Source organism: Miniopterus schreibersii, assembly GCF_964146895.1.
Source record: "Miniopterus schreibersii genome assembly, chromosome: 9".
NCBI lineage: Eukaryota > Metazoa > Chordata > Mammalia > Chiroptera > Miniopteridae > Miniopterus > Miniopterus schreibersii.
The window spans coordinates 41,537,323-41,552,161 of NC_138118.1; the positions used below are offsets into that span (position 1 = coordinate 41,537,323).

The following is a 14,839-nucleotide window of genomic DNA, read 5'->3' on the forward strand; positions in this document are numbered from 1 at the left end:
TGTTCTTCCTGTTCAGCCTTTTACATCATATAGCAAACATGTAATTTACCAATTTGCCATGTCTATGCCATGACCAAGCCCTGATCTTTGGAAATTTGTGGTAGATAAGAGAGGAGGAGAGCCTGTGGGTTACTGCTTATTTGGAAAAGTTCCATCCACCTTTGTTCCTACTGTTTTCTCTCTCCCCCTCACATCTGGAATGCTCCCCCACTTTCCCTTCTCAAATCGCACCAGCAAATATCGTTCCCCAACTACGACTAGTATAGCCCTCAGTAGTCTCTCTTTTGTCCGTTTTCCTTCATACTTACTGCATCTGACCTATTCTTGGCTGTTTATGTAGAGTGATCCTGTCTTCCTAACTAGATGGGAAGTTACTAAAAGGCCACATAACAGACCTTTTGTGTCACCCAATTCACCAGGACATTTAACGTGGCACTAGTCTAAAGAAGGTTCTCAATACCTGTTTTTGTTTTTGTTTTGATCCAACTGGTTGGAATAAAGGGGAAGCATTCTATGGCTCTCGTATTGGCAGGCTTCATTCTGATAGAGCGAATAATGTTTGCACCCGGCACAGAGCCCATGTGGTATTCCAGTTCATTAGGGCAGAAGGTATTGATGAGGGTTGTAAATTATGTTTTTCCTTGGAAATAAGCAGGTTAGCTTATTCCTAAACTCTCTGCTCCTTTCTCCACCCTGCATCCTTGTGGATGACCACCTACACGCGCTCTGGGGCTACCCAGGCCCTGCACAGCTGTTCCGGTGCAGCAGACTCTCTCTGAACTTTGTGCCTGCTCCTTGGCTTGTTGCAGACCTGTGGGACACCCCCGGGGGCTTCCTGTTCTGAGACTGTGTGTGGCGGCCCCAACTGCAGAACTGATGAAGGACAGAAGAAATGTGGGGGTCCTGGCTGTGGTGGTCTGGTCACTGCTGCACACAGTGCCTGGCAGAAGGCCATGGACTTTGACCGAGATGTCCTGAGTGCCCTGGCTGAAGTGGAGCAGCTCTCCAAGATGGTAATTCAGGGGACGGCCTCAGTTGGAACTGTTTGTTTGCTTTCAATGTGGAATGGAGGATCTGAAAAGGAAAAATCCATTCAAAGTGCGGACTAAAATAAAAAGGCATTTCACACCAAGTATGAAAGCTCAAGTTTTTGTGAGGTCAGGGAAAGAAACGAGGTTTTATTCACATATTTAAGAATTTGCTTTCTTCTCATGACAATAATTTAAGATAACCACGTTACTTACCATGCATGCAGGGTTCTGAATATATCCAGCTGCACTACAATAATTCTATGCTAAGCAAGTGATGCATAAAGTATTAACTTCATATTAACTAAAGTATTTATGTTGGTACCTGAGAAAAAGACTAAGGAACATTTTATAGGCCACCAAATGTTTTGAAGGAGTTTAAAACAACTAGAAAAAATTCACATGCTAGCCCTATCTATATGAGAATACTACACAGAAATCTGTGTACTGAATACTTTCAGTCTGTAAAGGACTATAATACGGTTAAATGGGAGACACTTGTTTAGAAAAGCCATGATTCTAAATGCTAGTTTTTCAACATCATTTTCTGGACCATTTATAACATTCTGGTCTGCTTTAGAAAGCAGAGCAGAAGACAATTTATTCCTCATATTTAGGTCTCTGAAGCAAAACTAAGGGCAGATGAGGCAAAACAGAATGCTCAAGATGTTCTGCTGAAAACCAATGCTACCAAAGAAAAAGTGGACAAGAGCAATGAGGATCTGCGAAATCTGATCAAGCAGATCAGAAACTTTTTGACGCGTAAGGAATTTTTTCATTCTACTTTTAGGTATTTCTTCCTAGCTTGGAATATAAAAGTATTTTATAAGAGTCGGTGTTTGAGAGGCCATAATTCAAATCTGCACTTTAGAGAAAATCAATTTCTGGCAGGAAATAAAGTAACATTTCCAAATTTAAAAAAATTAACAATTTAAGAAATGTTTCCGTATGTCAATAATCCTCTCCAATTTTATGCAGATACAGACATACCTGATGTGATACCCAATTTGGAATTTGTTAGAGATTACATGTAATGTTGTTAGACCCTTAACTTGAAGTAGAGTTCATTTTGGCATTGCCCCCCAAAGCCTTGTAATGCTTCCATTTACAGGATGGTATACCTATGGTTAGACAGCTCTGTACCTTAGGAGTTTTGTAGAGAAAGGAAGTCTCTAGAATTTGTGATCTAGCACATAAGTATTGCTGGTCAGTTTGAGTGTTATCAATAAGGATGGTTTTGGCTACAAGTTACAGAAGTGAAATGGACTTAATCTAAAAGATGTGTAACACGTAATTAAGTTCAGTAGTAGGACAGTGCCGTGGTTCAGGGACCCATGTACTTTTCATCCTTCTGCTCTACCATTTTAAGCATATCAGCTTTGTTCTCAGGCTAGCTCCTGGTTACAAGGTGGCTGCCTAAGTTCCAGACTTCACATAAAGACACTTAGTATCTAATTGCAGAAGAGACCACCTGTCCCTTTGTTGTATCTTTTCTAAAGGAGGGAAATATTCCCCAGAACCCTCGGAGCAGTCATCTCCATAAATCTCACTGGCCAGAAGTGAGTCCTATGTCCATGCATAAATGTCACTGGCAAATGGAATGGGACTCCCGTATTCAGCAGACTAATTAGAATTTATGTGGACATCATTCATTCATCGTGTTGCCAGGAGTTGGAACTGACTGAAGGGCACATAATACACACAACCAGGATTTAACTCTGAGTTGATAAGCTTACCTTACCTTAGAGGCAGATGCCTGAACAAAATCAGTATTCTGTTAGCAAGGAAAAAGGGGAAGTGGCTAATAAGTAAGGAGCTAACACTATTTACTAAAGATACCTTATGGAATATCCTGTGGAAGCCATTATTCAATGATATGTTTTCCTATACTTAAAACTTTATGGGTCCATTTTTAAGTGGACAGTTTTCATAGAGGGTTAAAAACTAATGACATACTTAAAGTTTAACTTCTTTTGTTGTTTTTACCTCCTTTCACATTTGACATTTGAAATTTCTTGGCTTCTGATAGATATGCCATCCTGATTCTCTTTCTTCTTTGACTGGATTTTCTTTCTGTAATTTCCTGAATCCAGATCATTTATAAGGAATATCAACTCTTTATATCTGCATTTACAGTAGTTTCCTACCTATTCTTTAAACCTCAATTGAAAGTTTTCCTTGCCTGTTAGGATAAAGTCCCAGCTTTCTACCCTGGCCTCTATTGTCTACAATCTGAACCATTCACTCCACTCAACTTTCACATAACATTCTCTGCCCCACACTGTTTCTCCATTCAAAGATGTCCTCTCTTCTTTCAAATACTATTATCCTTCAAAACCTGATCGGTTCCTCAGTCTCCACAAAGACCTCCCTGACTCCCAGACTGCAGCACATTCCAGTAGTCCTTGTTGTCTGCGTTACTTTCTCATGTGTGCAGGTCTCATCTCCCGACACAATTAGATTATAAACTCTTAAACAGGAAGTGTGTTTTGTCTGGTGTAACCCCTGCCCCCCAAAATCCCCTGCTAGTCACATAATAGATGACTACTAATTGGTTGACTGAGTGAACCATATGTGATTTTCACCTCTTTATGGAAACATCTGTTTTTAACAGAGGATGGTGCTGATTTGGACAGCATTGAAGCAGTTGCTAACGAAGTATTGAAAATGGAAATGCCTAGCACCCCACAGCAGTTACAGAACTTGACAGAAGATATTCGTGAACGAGTTGAAAGCCTTTCTCAAGTGGAGGTTATTCTACAGCAAAGTGCTGCTGACATTGCCAGAGCTGAGATGTTGCTAGAAGAAGCTAAAAGAGCCAGGTATCTGAAGATATTAATGGCAGTTAGGGGGGGCTTTTTTTGTGTATCTAGGCTAGAGTAAAAAAGTTTTAACCAACAGAAATTTTTAAGAGTCTCTCTGGGTCATTGCAGGAGGCTGTTCTTGAACTATTCTTTTCTGAAAGGGAGTACGTCTTATGTTCACATATATTATCTCATTCTTTCACTCAGCAAAAGTGCAACAAATGTGAAAGTCACTGCAGACATGGTAAAGGAAGCTCTGGAAGAAGCAGAAAAGGCCCAGATCGCAGCAGAGAAGGCAATTAAACAAGCCGATGAAGACATCCAAGGAACCCAGAACCTGCTAACCTCGGTGAGATTTTAGTCATTCTATGTAGGTGAAAACACTCGCATGTACTCTTTTATCAGAAAAGTAAGGGCATTTGATATTTAAAAAATTCTTACAGCTGAACATTAAAGGATTCCTTTAATTTAAATAAATCTGAACTATTCCCTTAGCACAGATACTAAAAGTGACATGTTTTCAAAGAAGAAAAAGGACACTGAAGACACTGGAACCCTTTCATTTTCACCCCCACAAAAAGCTTAAGATAAGTTTCTGTTCTTTCAAGAGATCTAATACACTCTATTCAGTAGTATGAAGTAGAGCAATAATTTCAAAGTCCATTGTTAGGAAACTCCTGCTATTATGAAGTAGCCCAAAAGCAACTACATGGTTAAAACCAGTGTTTTAAGATTTATAAGGTGATCATTCATAAAATTTTACTAGTTTGAAAAAGACTGGAAAGCATCAAAGTGTCAAAATGTCAGTTTCCAATGTTATTCTAGGGGAACTTAGTAGAGATTGTAACAGCTAAACAATCTGTTGTGTTCAAAATGCACGGAAAACATGATGTTTTTTATAAGAAAAGTACTCTTAGGGACTACCAGATAACAAAAGAATTTTCCATGTGCATTTAATGTTTTATTTTAAAATCCCTCTATCTCTTAAAGTAATGCAACATAGTTCTATTTTTTTTTAAATCAGTTCTATAAGCAAATCTTTTTCCAATTTCAGGAAAATTTATTAATACCTGGTAGATGGTTTTTCAATCTGCTTTTCCTGCCATTAGTTGATACAAACCTGTCTCCCTTATTCTATTGCTCTCAGTTAATACAGGCCTGGCAGTTCATCAGCCACTTTCCCTTCTTCTTCTTTTTTTTTTTTAATATATCTTTAACGATTTCAGAAAGAGGAAAGGAGAGGGAGAGAGAGAATATCAATGATAAGAGAGTCATTGATCAGCTGCCTCCTGCACACCCCCGACTGGGGATCGAGCCCGCAACCCGGGCATGTGCCCTGACCGGGAATCGAACCCCGATCGCCTGGATCCTAGGTCGACGTTCAGCCACTGAGCCACACCCGGCCGGGCCACTTTCCCTTCTTAAACTTTGAGCACCGATAAGGCCTTTTCTTCAGGCTACATGTTCAAGTTTAGAAAATTATGTTTTTCCACCAGGCTATGTTCTAACCCTGTAATTTTTATTTTTCTGTGTGGTTTTTCAAATTTCTCAGTATGCTGCTAATATGAACAGTATTTCAGTAACTTTTAAAAAATTACTGTGTTTTGAAAAACAAGTTAATAATCAAATTATAGGTGAGGCATATTTGGCTTGATGATGCACGTTAATAATGGTGGTTCTGTTTCCCAGGGCCTCTGAGGGACAGCAAGTGTTTTAGGTTAGTGACAATAAGAAATAAAGACAACCTCTAACTAAACTATGTGAATGAAAAGCTTGTCAGAAACTGTTTACTCATAAAACTATAAAGCTTATCTCCTAACAATTATAACTACTCAAGAATTTTTTTCTAAATTAATTAATAGATAAGCTTTTAGGTTAAGAATCATTTGATTTGAAATACAAATTTTAGCATATTTCTACACTGAACCTTAGTTTCATTATGACATTATCATTCAGAGATAATTCTATGGAAATAGACCCATCCTTAAAATCAATTCTAAGAAAAAGTGAGTGCTGAATGAAACTGATTTTTCTATCATGGGCCAGATTGCTTATTTTGGCTAGCTTTAAAAAGTAAAAAAATAAAATAATTAATGTTTACTCATTATACTTTGAAATCAAATGTGGATTTTTTACCAGTTGCCCAGATGAGATATTTTTTCCCTAAATAACTTTATAGCTCCCATCTCCCAATCCTATCAGCAGCTGTTCAGTCTTAAAGAACATTCCTGGTCTCCATGTCTTCAGTAACAAGCTAAAAACACCAAAATTAACTTTACAGGTAGTTTCTGAAGTGACATAACCTCCATTACTCGAGTTCCATTTAAAGTTGATAGAAAAAAAACTAAAGGTGACTGGAAGTTATAATTTTCCTACCCACATTAATTTGGCAGTTTATGTGGAAATCCCTCTTCTCACATCTGCTTATTTGTGAACATTGGCCAACATTTGCAGGTGTCATTAAAATGTTTCTCAGCACCTCAAGCTGCCTGGGGGTGGTTCTTACCGTAAGAAGAAATTTTACGTGAATTTTAACTTAGATCACCATAAGTATCAAAAAAAATAAAGTCAATGAGATGTAGCAAAGACCATTTAAAGTTGGGCACTTTACATAAGCTTTCTTGAAATTATACTTTCTTTTTAATAATTACTTCTTTTGGTCTAGAGTAAAATGGCATAGCTGTCTTTTAAGTCTTCCTTGAAATTTAGATACATAGCATTTCCTACCACTTCTTAAATTAATGGCTTTCTGAATGGTTGACATTATACTTTTAGATTGAGTCTGAAACAGCAGCTTCTGAGGAAACCTTGTCCAACGCCTCCCAGCGCATTAGCGAGCTAGAAAGGAATGTGGAAGAACTTAAGCGGAAGGCAGCCCAAAACTCTGGAGAGGCAGAATTTATTGAAAAAGTAGTATATACTGTGAAACAAAGTGCAGACGATGTTAAAAAGGTAAGTAAATCTTTGTAACTTCACAGCTGTGGTGATCAAGGAGCAAACGAGGCCCCTCACTGCCTTCCTTGGAATAAATAAGAAACACAGCTGTAATATGTCATCAGAAACATCCCAAGTGACCTGCTCTGACAGAGCAGTCTTTAAAGACAGATAGAAAAGAAAGGGAATGGATATGAAAGTATCCGATAAGCATGAACCTAGGCCCTCAAATCCAAACATGGATGGGGTTTAGAAAATGAATTTAACTTAGGGGTGGAAGTCTTAAAACAAGCATATTGAGCATTTATTTCTGTATTTCAATCAGGAAGGTCTTTATGGCATACAGTAATTACCTGGCCATTTGAGAAATCTTTAAAAGCAGTGTAGAAAAAGCTTAGAGTTTCATAACAGAGAACATCTGGTAGGAGGGGAACCAACATCTCACCCCTTCTGCACCCATTTTGAATTAACATAGTGACTATCCGATACCTCTGGGGTGGGGAGAACAAAACAGTAAGAACATTTCACTTCTAAATCTCTTTTCTACTCTTTCTACTCATTTCCTGTGATTCTGAGAGCCTGAGTCTCCCAAATAATCTTCTTAGACAGCATTTTGCATAAATATGACATTTGATTACAACAAAGAACAAAACCCTTTGACATAAAATTCCTATTATTGATGGCTGTTATTCAAAGTGTTTCTCAGAAGAATCACTTGTAACCATCTTTCCAAACCTACACCAATTTCTCCTCTCAACCACCCACGTATAATCTCACCCTTCATTAAATCTGCCTTTTCCCTCAGATTTCCTGGTATCAAGTCTCTACAAACCCTACATTAGTCAGGAATCCAGAAACAGTCCTCCTTCCATTTCTTCAAAATGACCCTTTTTTAAGGTCTAAATGTTTGGATTTTAGCACATCTACTTTTGAGAAAATCTCTTATTCTCTCTGCATAGAAAAGTGCTAATCAGCAGAAGAAAGAGGGCTTAGCTCTAGGGACGTGTTACAACTCCAAAAATGTTTTTTAAAATCAGGTCAATGTTGCATTTAATTCGCTGTTTCAAGATGTTTTCAATTACCATTGAATAGCTTGAAGCCTGAGTCCCCTTGATAGTGACCCTTAATCCAGAATGCTTGCTGTACAAGTTAATATCTATGTGATCCAAATTTGCCACGATTATACTATGTTCTGCTCTTAAATATAATTACTGACACTAACATTATCACTACTTTATGGCTAAATGTGGAACTGCAGACTCTGGATGGTGAACTTGATGAAAAATATAAGAAAGTAGAAAATTTAATTGCCAAAAAAACTGAAGAGTCAGCTGATGCCAGAAGGAAAGCTGAAATGCTACAAAATGAAGCAAAAACACTTTTGGCTCAAGCAAATAGCAAACTGCAACTGCTGAAAGGTAGTTCTTTTTACTTAACTTCATGCTTTCATAAAGTATTTTAAAGTAAATACATCCAGTTTCTTATGTAAAAGGTGAAAATCCATTCACTTTGCCTTGAGTGCTTAATAGAGCCTTGTAAGCAAAAATAATTAGCAATTAGATTTTGAGATCATCACAGTATAAATTGCTCAGACTTTTTCTTTTATCTCTCACAGATTTAGAAAGAAAATATGAGGACAATCAAAAATATTTAGAAGATAAAGCTCAAGAATTAGTAAGATTGGAAGGAGAAGTCCGTTCACTCCTAAAGGATATAAGCCAGAAAGTTACTGTTTACAGCACCTGCTTGTAAGGAGGAGGAAGGGGTGTAAGCTGGCTGCAGTGACCAAAGTAAAATAGCTACATTTTAAACTGATTTACTGATCTTCAAAGTAAAACTCATGGCCTATTTAATGTTTTTAATCCCCACGTTTTGTATGGAGTTTAATAAAGTACAGTGCTTTTGTATTAATGTTTAGTATACTTCTTGAATTGTTACTTTTACTGATTTAATGTTCACGTAAAGATGGATTTATAAACAAGTTGATTGCCTCCATGGAGACCCTAATTTCTGTTGTCTATATACAAGCTGTTACTCATCTGTTTGCTAGGTCAATATCCTTCATAAATCCACCCCAAAATCACCTCCCAGTGATTTCTGGATAAGGATAGAGCCTGAGCTTTCACAATTTCAGTGGCTGCTCAGTTGCTCCCATCTCCAAAGCTCGTATAGTATTCCTTGCTGTAGGAAAGAGAACAAAAAGCAGCAATTTTTAGAAAGTTGTGGCTTTTAAGTATTACCACCTAGAATAGGTTCAGGGTTGCTATGGGGAAGATTTAAATTAAAGCGGGTCAGAGTTTACATTGTAGCTGCCAATTGAGCAGTGCTACTCAAAAGTACAGAATGATGCTGTAATTTCTCAGCTTTTATATTGTATTTTAATTCGCAAACTACAGATTCTCTGCTAAGATCTGCAGGTGAGGCCAAAACAATCATATGAATTCTAAAGAAAATAGCTGGAATACAACTCTGAAGCCTGTGTCAACTTTATAGCTGAGCTAGCTGAATAACAGGCCGGGTGCTAAGTGATTTTTTCAGACATTCTTCTTAGAGCAAGACTATTATTCTGTGTATACTTAACCACCACCCACACATCCAACACAGCTGAATTGGAAGATGGGCCTTGAACAAAAGTTATGTAAACAGCTGTAATTTAAACAATAAGGCAACTTACCTCTGGTTGAAGGCAATTATTTGTCACTTTTACTTAGGTAGGAATCCTAATAACTAACAAAGGGTAATACCATATCACCTATCACCTACTAGAACTAAGTATTTTTTTTACCGTTTTACTTAAAATAGAAATCGTCACTACTCCCACTCCTTTACAGCTGAACAACTAAAGATCTCACTTTGAAACTACTAATTTTAATCAGCTTAATGAACTGGACAACTAACTCGGCCCCACCTTTCACAAGCCAAGAAAAGTATTTCGAACTTAGTAAATAGTAAGTAGACATTTAAAATTTGTTTTGTATCAGCCCCACCCCAATAAATTTGCATTCCCATATTGAATGGGAACCCTTAAAGTTGAATTTATTATTTTGTCTCTCTCTAAAGCTAGGACTTCATATTAAATTATATTTCACTATTCCCTAATTAGCAACTTTTTCCCCAGGAGACATGTTTGAGGTTTAAATAAACTAGCACCTCAAATAATATTGCGATTTCAGATTTTTGAAGATGCAGAGTTCATTTCCAATAATGGTAAATAGCACAGATCAGACCAACCCTCCTGCTGCTAACAACTGCAAACTCTGAGCAAAATGTGTTTTTTCTCCCCCTAAAGTAAAGATAAGAGAATAACCAAGCAAGCAGAAGGTAGAGGGGGGTCAACATTCAAGAAAATTAGCATTGGATGAAATTCCCATTTTTAACTTTTCACTTGAGGGAAGATCCCAGTAAGTGGCAACCTGGGCAGACACCAAGTTTTACTGGTTAAAGACTTGGAAGACAAAATTTAGGGCAACCACAACTGAAATAGGAGGGAGGGAACCACCAAAAAAGAGAGGCAGAGGACAGGACCCCCCCAAATTGTGTACTTAGTCCAATCTCTGGTTGACCAGTGAACTACACACGGATGGAACAGACTTCAGGCAGCCAGGTAAAGGTAAAACACCCGAGATCTCAGCTGCTGTCCCCAACAAAGATAAGTTTGGAGCAGAGGTCAGCCAAGTTAACTGCCTACTAAAACAAAAATCCACTATTTTTTAGATGTAACAGAATCCAGAGTCTTTACATTGTATCATTCAGAAGAATCATATGCAATCCAGGACCACTGGACATAAGAAAAAGGAAAATGTGACCCACATAAATAAAATTAAAGCCTGAGGACTATTAAACTCCTTTTAGCTATGATCAACTGATGGTATTTTATTCCCTGCAGCTTTCTGCTGATAAATTACATTCTCCAAACTTTCCTTAAGACCAGTATAACCTTTAAATTTCAATCAAGTGAATATCTAGTTTGCATATTTCTAGTAATTTAAGATAATTTTCCTCTTTAAATTTATCCTATCCCAGATTTGAGTACTTAATCTAAAATTATTTTTAATTTAGTTAATATAGGCAAAAGCCTATTTGTCATTTAACACTCATTTAAATATTTCAAGAAATGGCCATTTTAAAATATTTACCCATAAATAAAATTTTATAGCACTCTTTAAAGAAATAGTCATTTATCAAGCCAAGTATACACAGTGAAAATCTACATAGGAAAAGACAGCAAATTAAAGATTTCCTTACATTGTATAAGCTAAACATTTAGTGTAGGTATCATTAAAACAGATGGAAGGGTAATGATCTTTTAAATGCCTTAACACTACAATGTGGAGAAAAGGTTCATCCAGGCTTATAAGAGCCACAATAATGAGTAATAAGCCCTGGTCAGGTGGCTCAGTTAGATGGAGCTTCATCCCATACACTAAAACGTTGTGACTTTGATTCCGTTAGGGAACATACCAAGGTTGGGGGTTCAATCCCAGGTCGGGGTGCATATGGGAGGAAACCAATATGGATGTTTCTCTCTCATCGATGTTTCTTTCTCTCTCTCTCCCTTCCTCTCTCTATAAAAAATAAAAAACATATCCTTGGTTGAGGATTTAAAACAAAACAATTAAGCTTACAACTATGCAGCAGAGATGGACCTGGAGATTATTATGTTAAACAAAATAAGCCAATCAAAGAAAGACAACTAGCACATCTCACTTATATATGGAATCTAATGAACAAGAGAGGTCCAGAGACATGGAAGCATGGAACAGACTGACAGATCTGGGGGGGGGAGAGGGGGGGATGGAGGAAGAGGTTAACCAAAGAACTACTTATATGAATATATGCATAGCCCATGGACACAGATAATAATGCGGTGAAGGCCTGGTGTGGGGGCGGGAGCAGGGTGGAGGAGGGCAAAGGGGGAGGGGAATGGGAGACATCTGTAATACTCTCAACAGTAAAGATAAATTAAAAAAAAAAACAATACACACAAGAGGTAGTCATAAAAGAATTCAGACCATCTTGATATCCACTCAGAATGAATATTTAAGAAAGATTTATTTTCATTTCTTCATTTCCCATTGTAATACATGAGTTGCTATTTAACATTTGAATTTTGCTGATATATCTCCTTAATTTGGTTAATTATATACTTCAGACTACAGACCTCAATGGCAGCTTAAGAATCTAAACACATAAATTCTACCTCTAAACTGCAAGAATTTGGGGATTAAATAAACCAAGTGATAGATGATCATTTTTTATTTACATGAGTTCAGTTTATACATATTTAAGTCTTATTCTAATGACTCTTATGTCCAATATGAAAAACAAGTTTAAAATAACTTGATCACCTTGCTTCAAACACAGCTGTTCACATACCATACTCCAGCTCCATCCATGTAATAAGTAAATCTAATTTTACTATACTAGAGAGATAAAAGCTACTTAGCATAAATTCAGTGAAGTTGAACCTTTCACAAACAGCATAGAATTATGTGTTGAAGAAAATTTTCCAGGGTGCTACTATAAGTAGCTTTTCTTTTGCAATATTAATGCACCAAAACAAAATATTAAATTTATTTAAAATACAGATATGAGATTATTCCCTTCTGTCCAAACCAATTAAATAACTTCCAAAAGTTTCATAATTCAGTCCTAGAAATTCTTGGAGCTGTGAGCATATCCTGTTCAGAAACGTGATCTCTAAAAACTCCCAAGAAATTTCAGGAAAAAAATATAATCTTCTTTTTAAAAGTTGATTGATTTGCCAAATGATGCAGCCAGGTTTGCTTCTCTAAAAGCTTCTGATAAGGTCTGCAAGGGAAGAAGTTTAATATTAAAAATCAAGGACTTGTGGGTCAGAAGAAAATTTAGTAGCCATTAACTCTGTTATGCTGTTAATAATTACCGGATGAGCATGACAGACTCTAGCTATATCTTCACAGGATGCTCCATATTCCAATGCAAGAGCAGCTTCATTTACCATTTCACCAGCACCCTTTAAAACAGTAAGCCAAGAAATAATTATTTTCATGGCGAAACAACCACACTAATGGTACAGATTAGTTGTAAGAGCAGTTCACTAACTTCCTCCAGTCAGGAAGAGCTTAACAGAAAAGACGGCACAGAAGTCAAGAGCTTGGGCTCTGGATTCAAATCCTACCACTTTCTACTTCAAGTACTCACAGACTACTTCATTCCACTTATTTGCCTCAAAAATGGGAATAGCAATTCCTATCCCACAGAGTTGTGAAAATTAAAGTTAATGCATGTATTTAGGGAAAATTAGAGTAGGAACTCAAATGTTCTACTTTCATGATTGTTACATCAGATACCTAGAGGGAGGGCATGCTTCAGATTCAGTGGCAGAAAAGGCTTCTCTTAGAAGACAATGCTTGAGCTAAGACATGAATAGTAAATGAGCCAATCATGCAAAGATCTGGAGGCAGAGCATTCTAAGCAAAGGGTACTACTACAAGCACAAAAGCTCTAAAAAGAACAAGTTTGACCTGTTATGAATTTGAGAGAGAAGGCCCACGATGCAGGGATTAACAAACAAAAAGGAAGAATGGGAAGAGATGAGGTCAGAAAGGTAGGTAGGACCAGATTTAGTGAGGACTCTGTCTAAGTCTGCTGGTGCATGTTTTAAAAGGATACTCATAGCTGCAGTGTGGAAAAGTAGATGATATGGTGGGCAAGACTGTGAGAGTGTTGCTGGTACCTTGCTAGAAATGATGCGCAAAGAGACTATATTCAAACTTGACTGGTAAATATAACCTCAGAATGTAAACACCTGGTGGTTTTAAATCAATCTACTAAATAGCAATGATTTCCAAAAATCTTTTCTTTTTTTTTTTTTTAAATATATCTTTATTGATTTCAGAGAGAGGAAAGGAGAGGGAGAGAGAGAGAGAAGCATCAATGATGAGTCATTGATCAAGCCCGCAGCCCGGGCATGTGCCCTGACCGGGAATCGAACCCTGATCGCCTGGATCCCAGGTCGATGCTAAACCGCTGAGCCACGCCCGGCTGGGCCCAAAAATCTTAATGGAATTTCTGGTTTTACAATACTCACTGGCCCTAGAATATGTGCTCCCAATACTCTGTCTGTTGACTTCTGCCCAAGAATCTTCACCATGCCATCTGTGTCAGCATTTGTCTTAGCTCTGCTGTTAGCAGCAAATGGGAATTTCCCAACTTTGTATTCAATACCCTGTGAGAGACAGAAAATGACAATCTACAGAGAAACTCTGAAAAAGTTTATTCCCATCAGTGAAATCATCTACAATTTTTCAGAAAATAAATCCCAAGAAAGTAATTCTTCATGGAACATATAGAAGGAAATACCAAAAGGCTTGCTAATGAAATATATTTTTGTATAAACACAAGCAAATGCAAATTTCAGTCTATCAGTGTATATTTCAAAGACAAAAAGAAAAGCTCTGGAATTACCAGTTTCTGAATACAGGCAAGTGAATTATCTCCTTTATGATATTAAGGAAAAAATATATAAGTAAACTAAGTATAATGTTCTACATAATAATTAAAATATATTAACATGTTAATAAAATAATTCTCAGTCACCAGTGTCATTAACTCAATTCACACACTGGAGTAAAACGACCCTAGTTCAAGATTACCTCTTCTTTCAACTGCTCCTCTGATTTGCCGACCCAAGCCACTTCAGGGTGTGTGTAAATCACCGATGGTACACAATTGTAGTCAATGTGCACAGCACCACCAGCCATTCCTTCAACGCAGATAATGCCTTCATCCTCTGCTTTGTGAGCCAGCATTGGACCAGCCACGACGTCACCAATAGCATAGATACTACAACAGAGATCAAAAGAAACAGTAAACTGAAATCACAGATACTAATCTTCATTTATGCCATGTTCACAAAATTAAGTTTCTAGTTATTAAGTCACCAAAAAAATATATTAAATACAGCTCTTTAAATAGGGGAGTTTGTGTTCTAATTTTGGGTAATGAAAAAACTCAATTATTTTGCTCTCACATATAATTTACTACTTTTCCCCAAAGCCAACGCATATTTTAAACTTGAAGAAGTCTTAT

The 14,839-nt window shown here is 37.2% G+C and overlaps 2 protein-coding genes across 3 annotated transcripts in view; one reads left to right on the forward strand and one right to left on the reverse strand.

Annotated features, from left to right (window-relative positions):
* Window positions 1-8,678, forward strand: part of LAMB1 (laminin subunit beta 1) — a 71,845-nt gene extending 63,167 nt beyond the window's left edge. For both annotated transcript variants that reach the window (XM_081147036.1, XM_081147037.1), the window contains 7 exons: window positions 810-1,013; window positions 1,646-1,790; window positions 3,643-3,850; window positions 4,040-4,181; window positions 6,608-6,784; window positions 8,025-8,184; window positions 8,382-8,678. In XM_081147036.1, coding sequence (XP_081003162.1) covers window positions 810-1,013; window positions 1,646-1,790; window positions 3,643-3,850; window positions 4,040-4,181; window positions 6,608-6,784; window positions 8,025-8,184; window positions 8,382-8,518 — 1,173 coding nt within the window. In that variant the 3' untranslated portion in view covers window positions 8,519-8,678. The remainder of the gene's footprint in view (window positions 1-809; window positions 1,014-1,645; window positions 1,791-3,642; window positions 3,851-4,039; window positions 4,182-6,607; window positions 6,785-8,024; window positions 8,185-8,381) is intronic.
* A 3,121-nt stretch (window positions 8,679-11,799) lies between these two features.
* DLD (dihydrolipoamide dehydrogenase) overlaps window positions 11,800-14,839 on the reverse strand; it is a 28,664-nt gene continuing 25,624 nt past the window's right edge. Inside the window, exons 11-14 of the mRNA XM_081147038.1 lie at window positions 14,404-14,593; window positions 13,839-13,976; window positions 12,672-12,761; window positions 11,800-12,577 (exon numbers count right to left, since the gene is read on the reverse strand). Coding sequence (XP_081003164.1) covers window positions 12,512-12,577; window positions 12,672-12,761; window positions 13,839-13,976; window positions 14,404-14,593 — 484 coding nt within the window. The 3' untranslated portion in view covers window positions 11,800-12,511. The remainder of the gene's footprint in view (window positions 12,578-12,671; window positions 12,762-13,838; window positions 13,977-14,403; window positions 14,594-14,839) is intronic.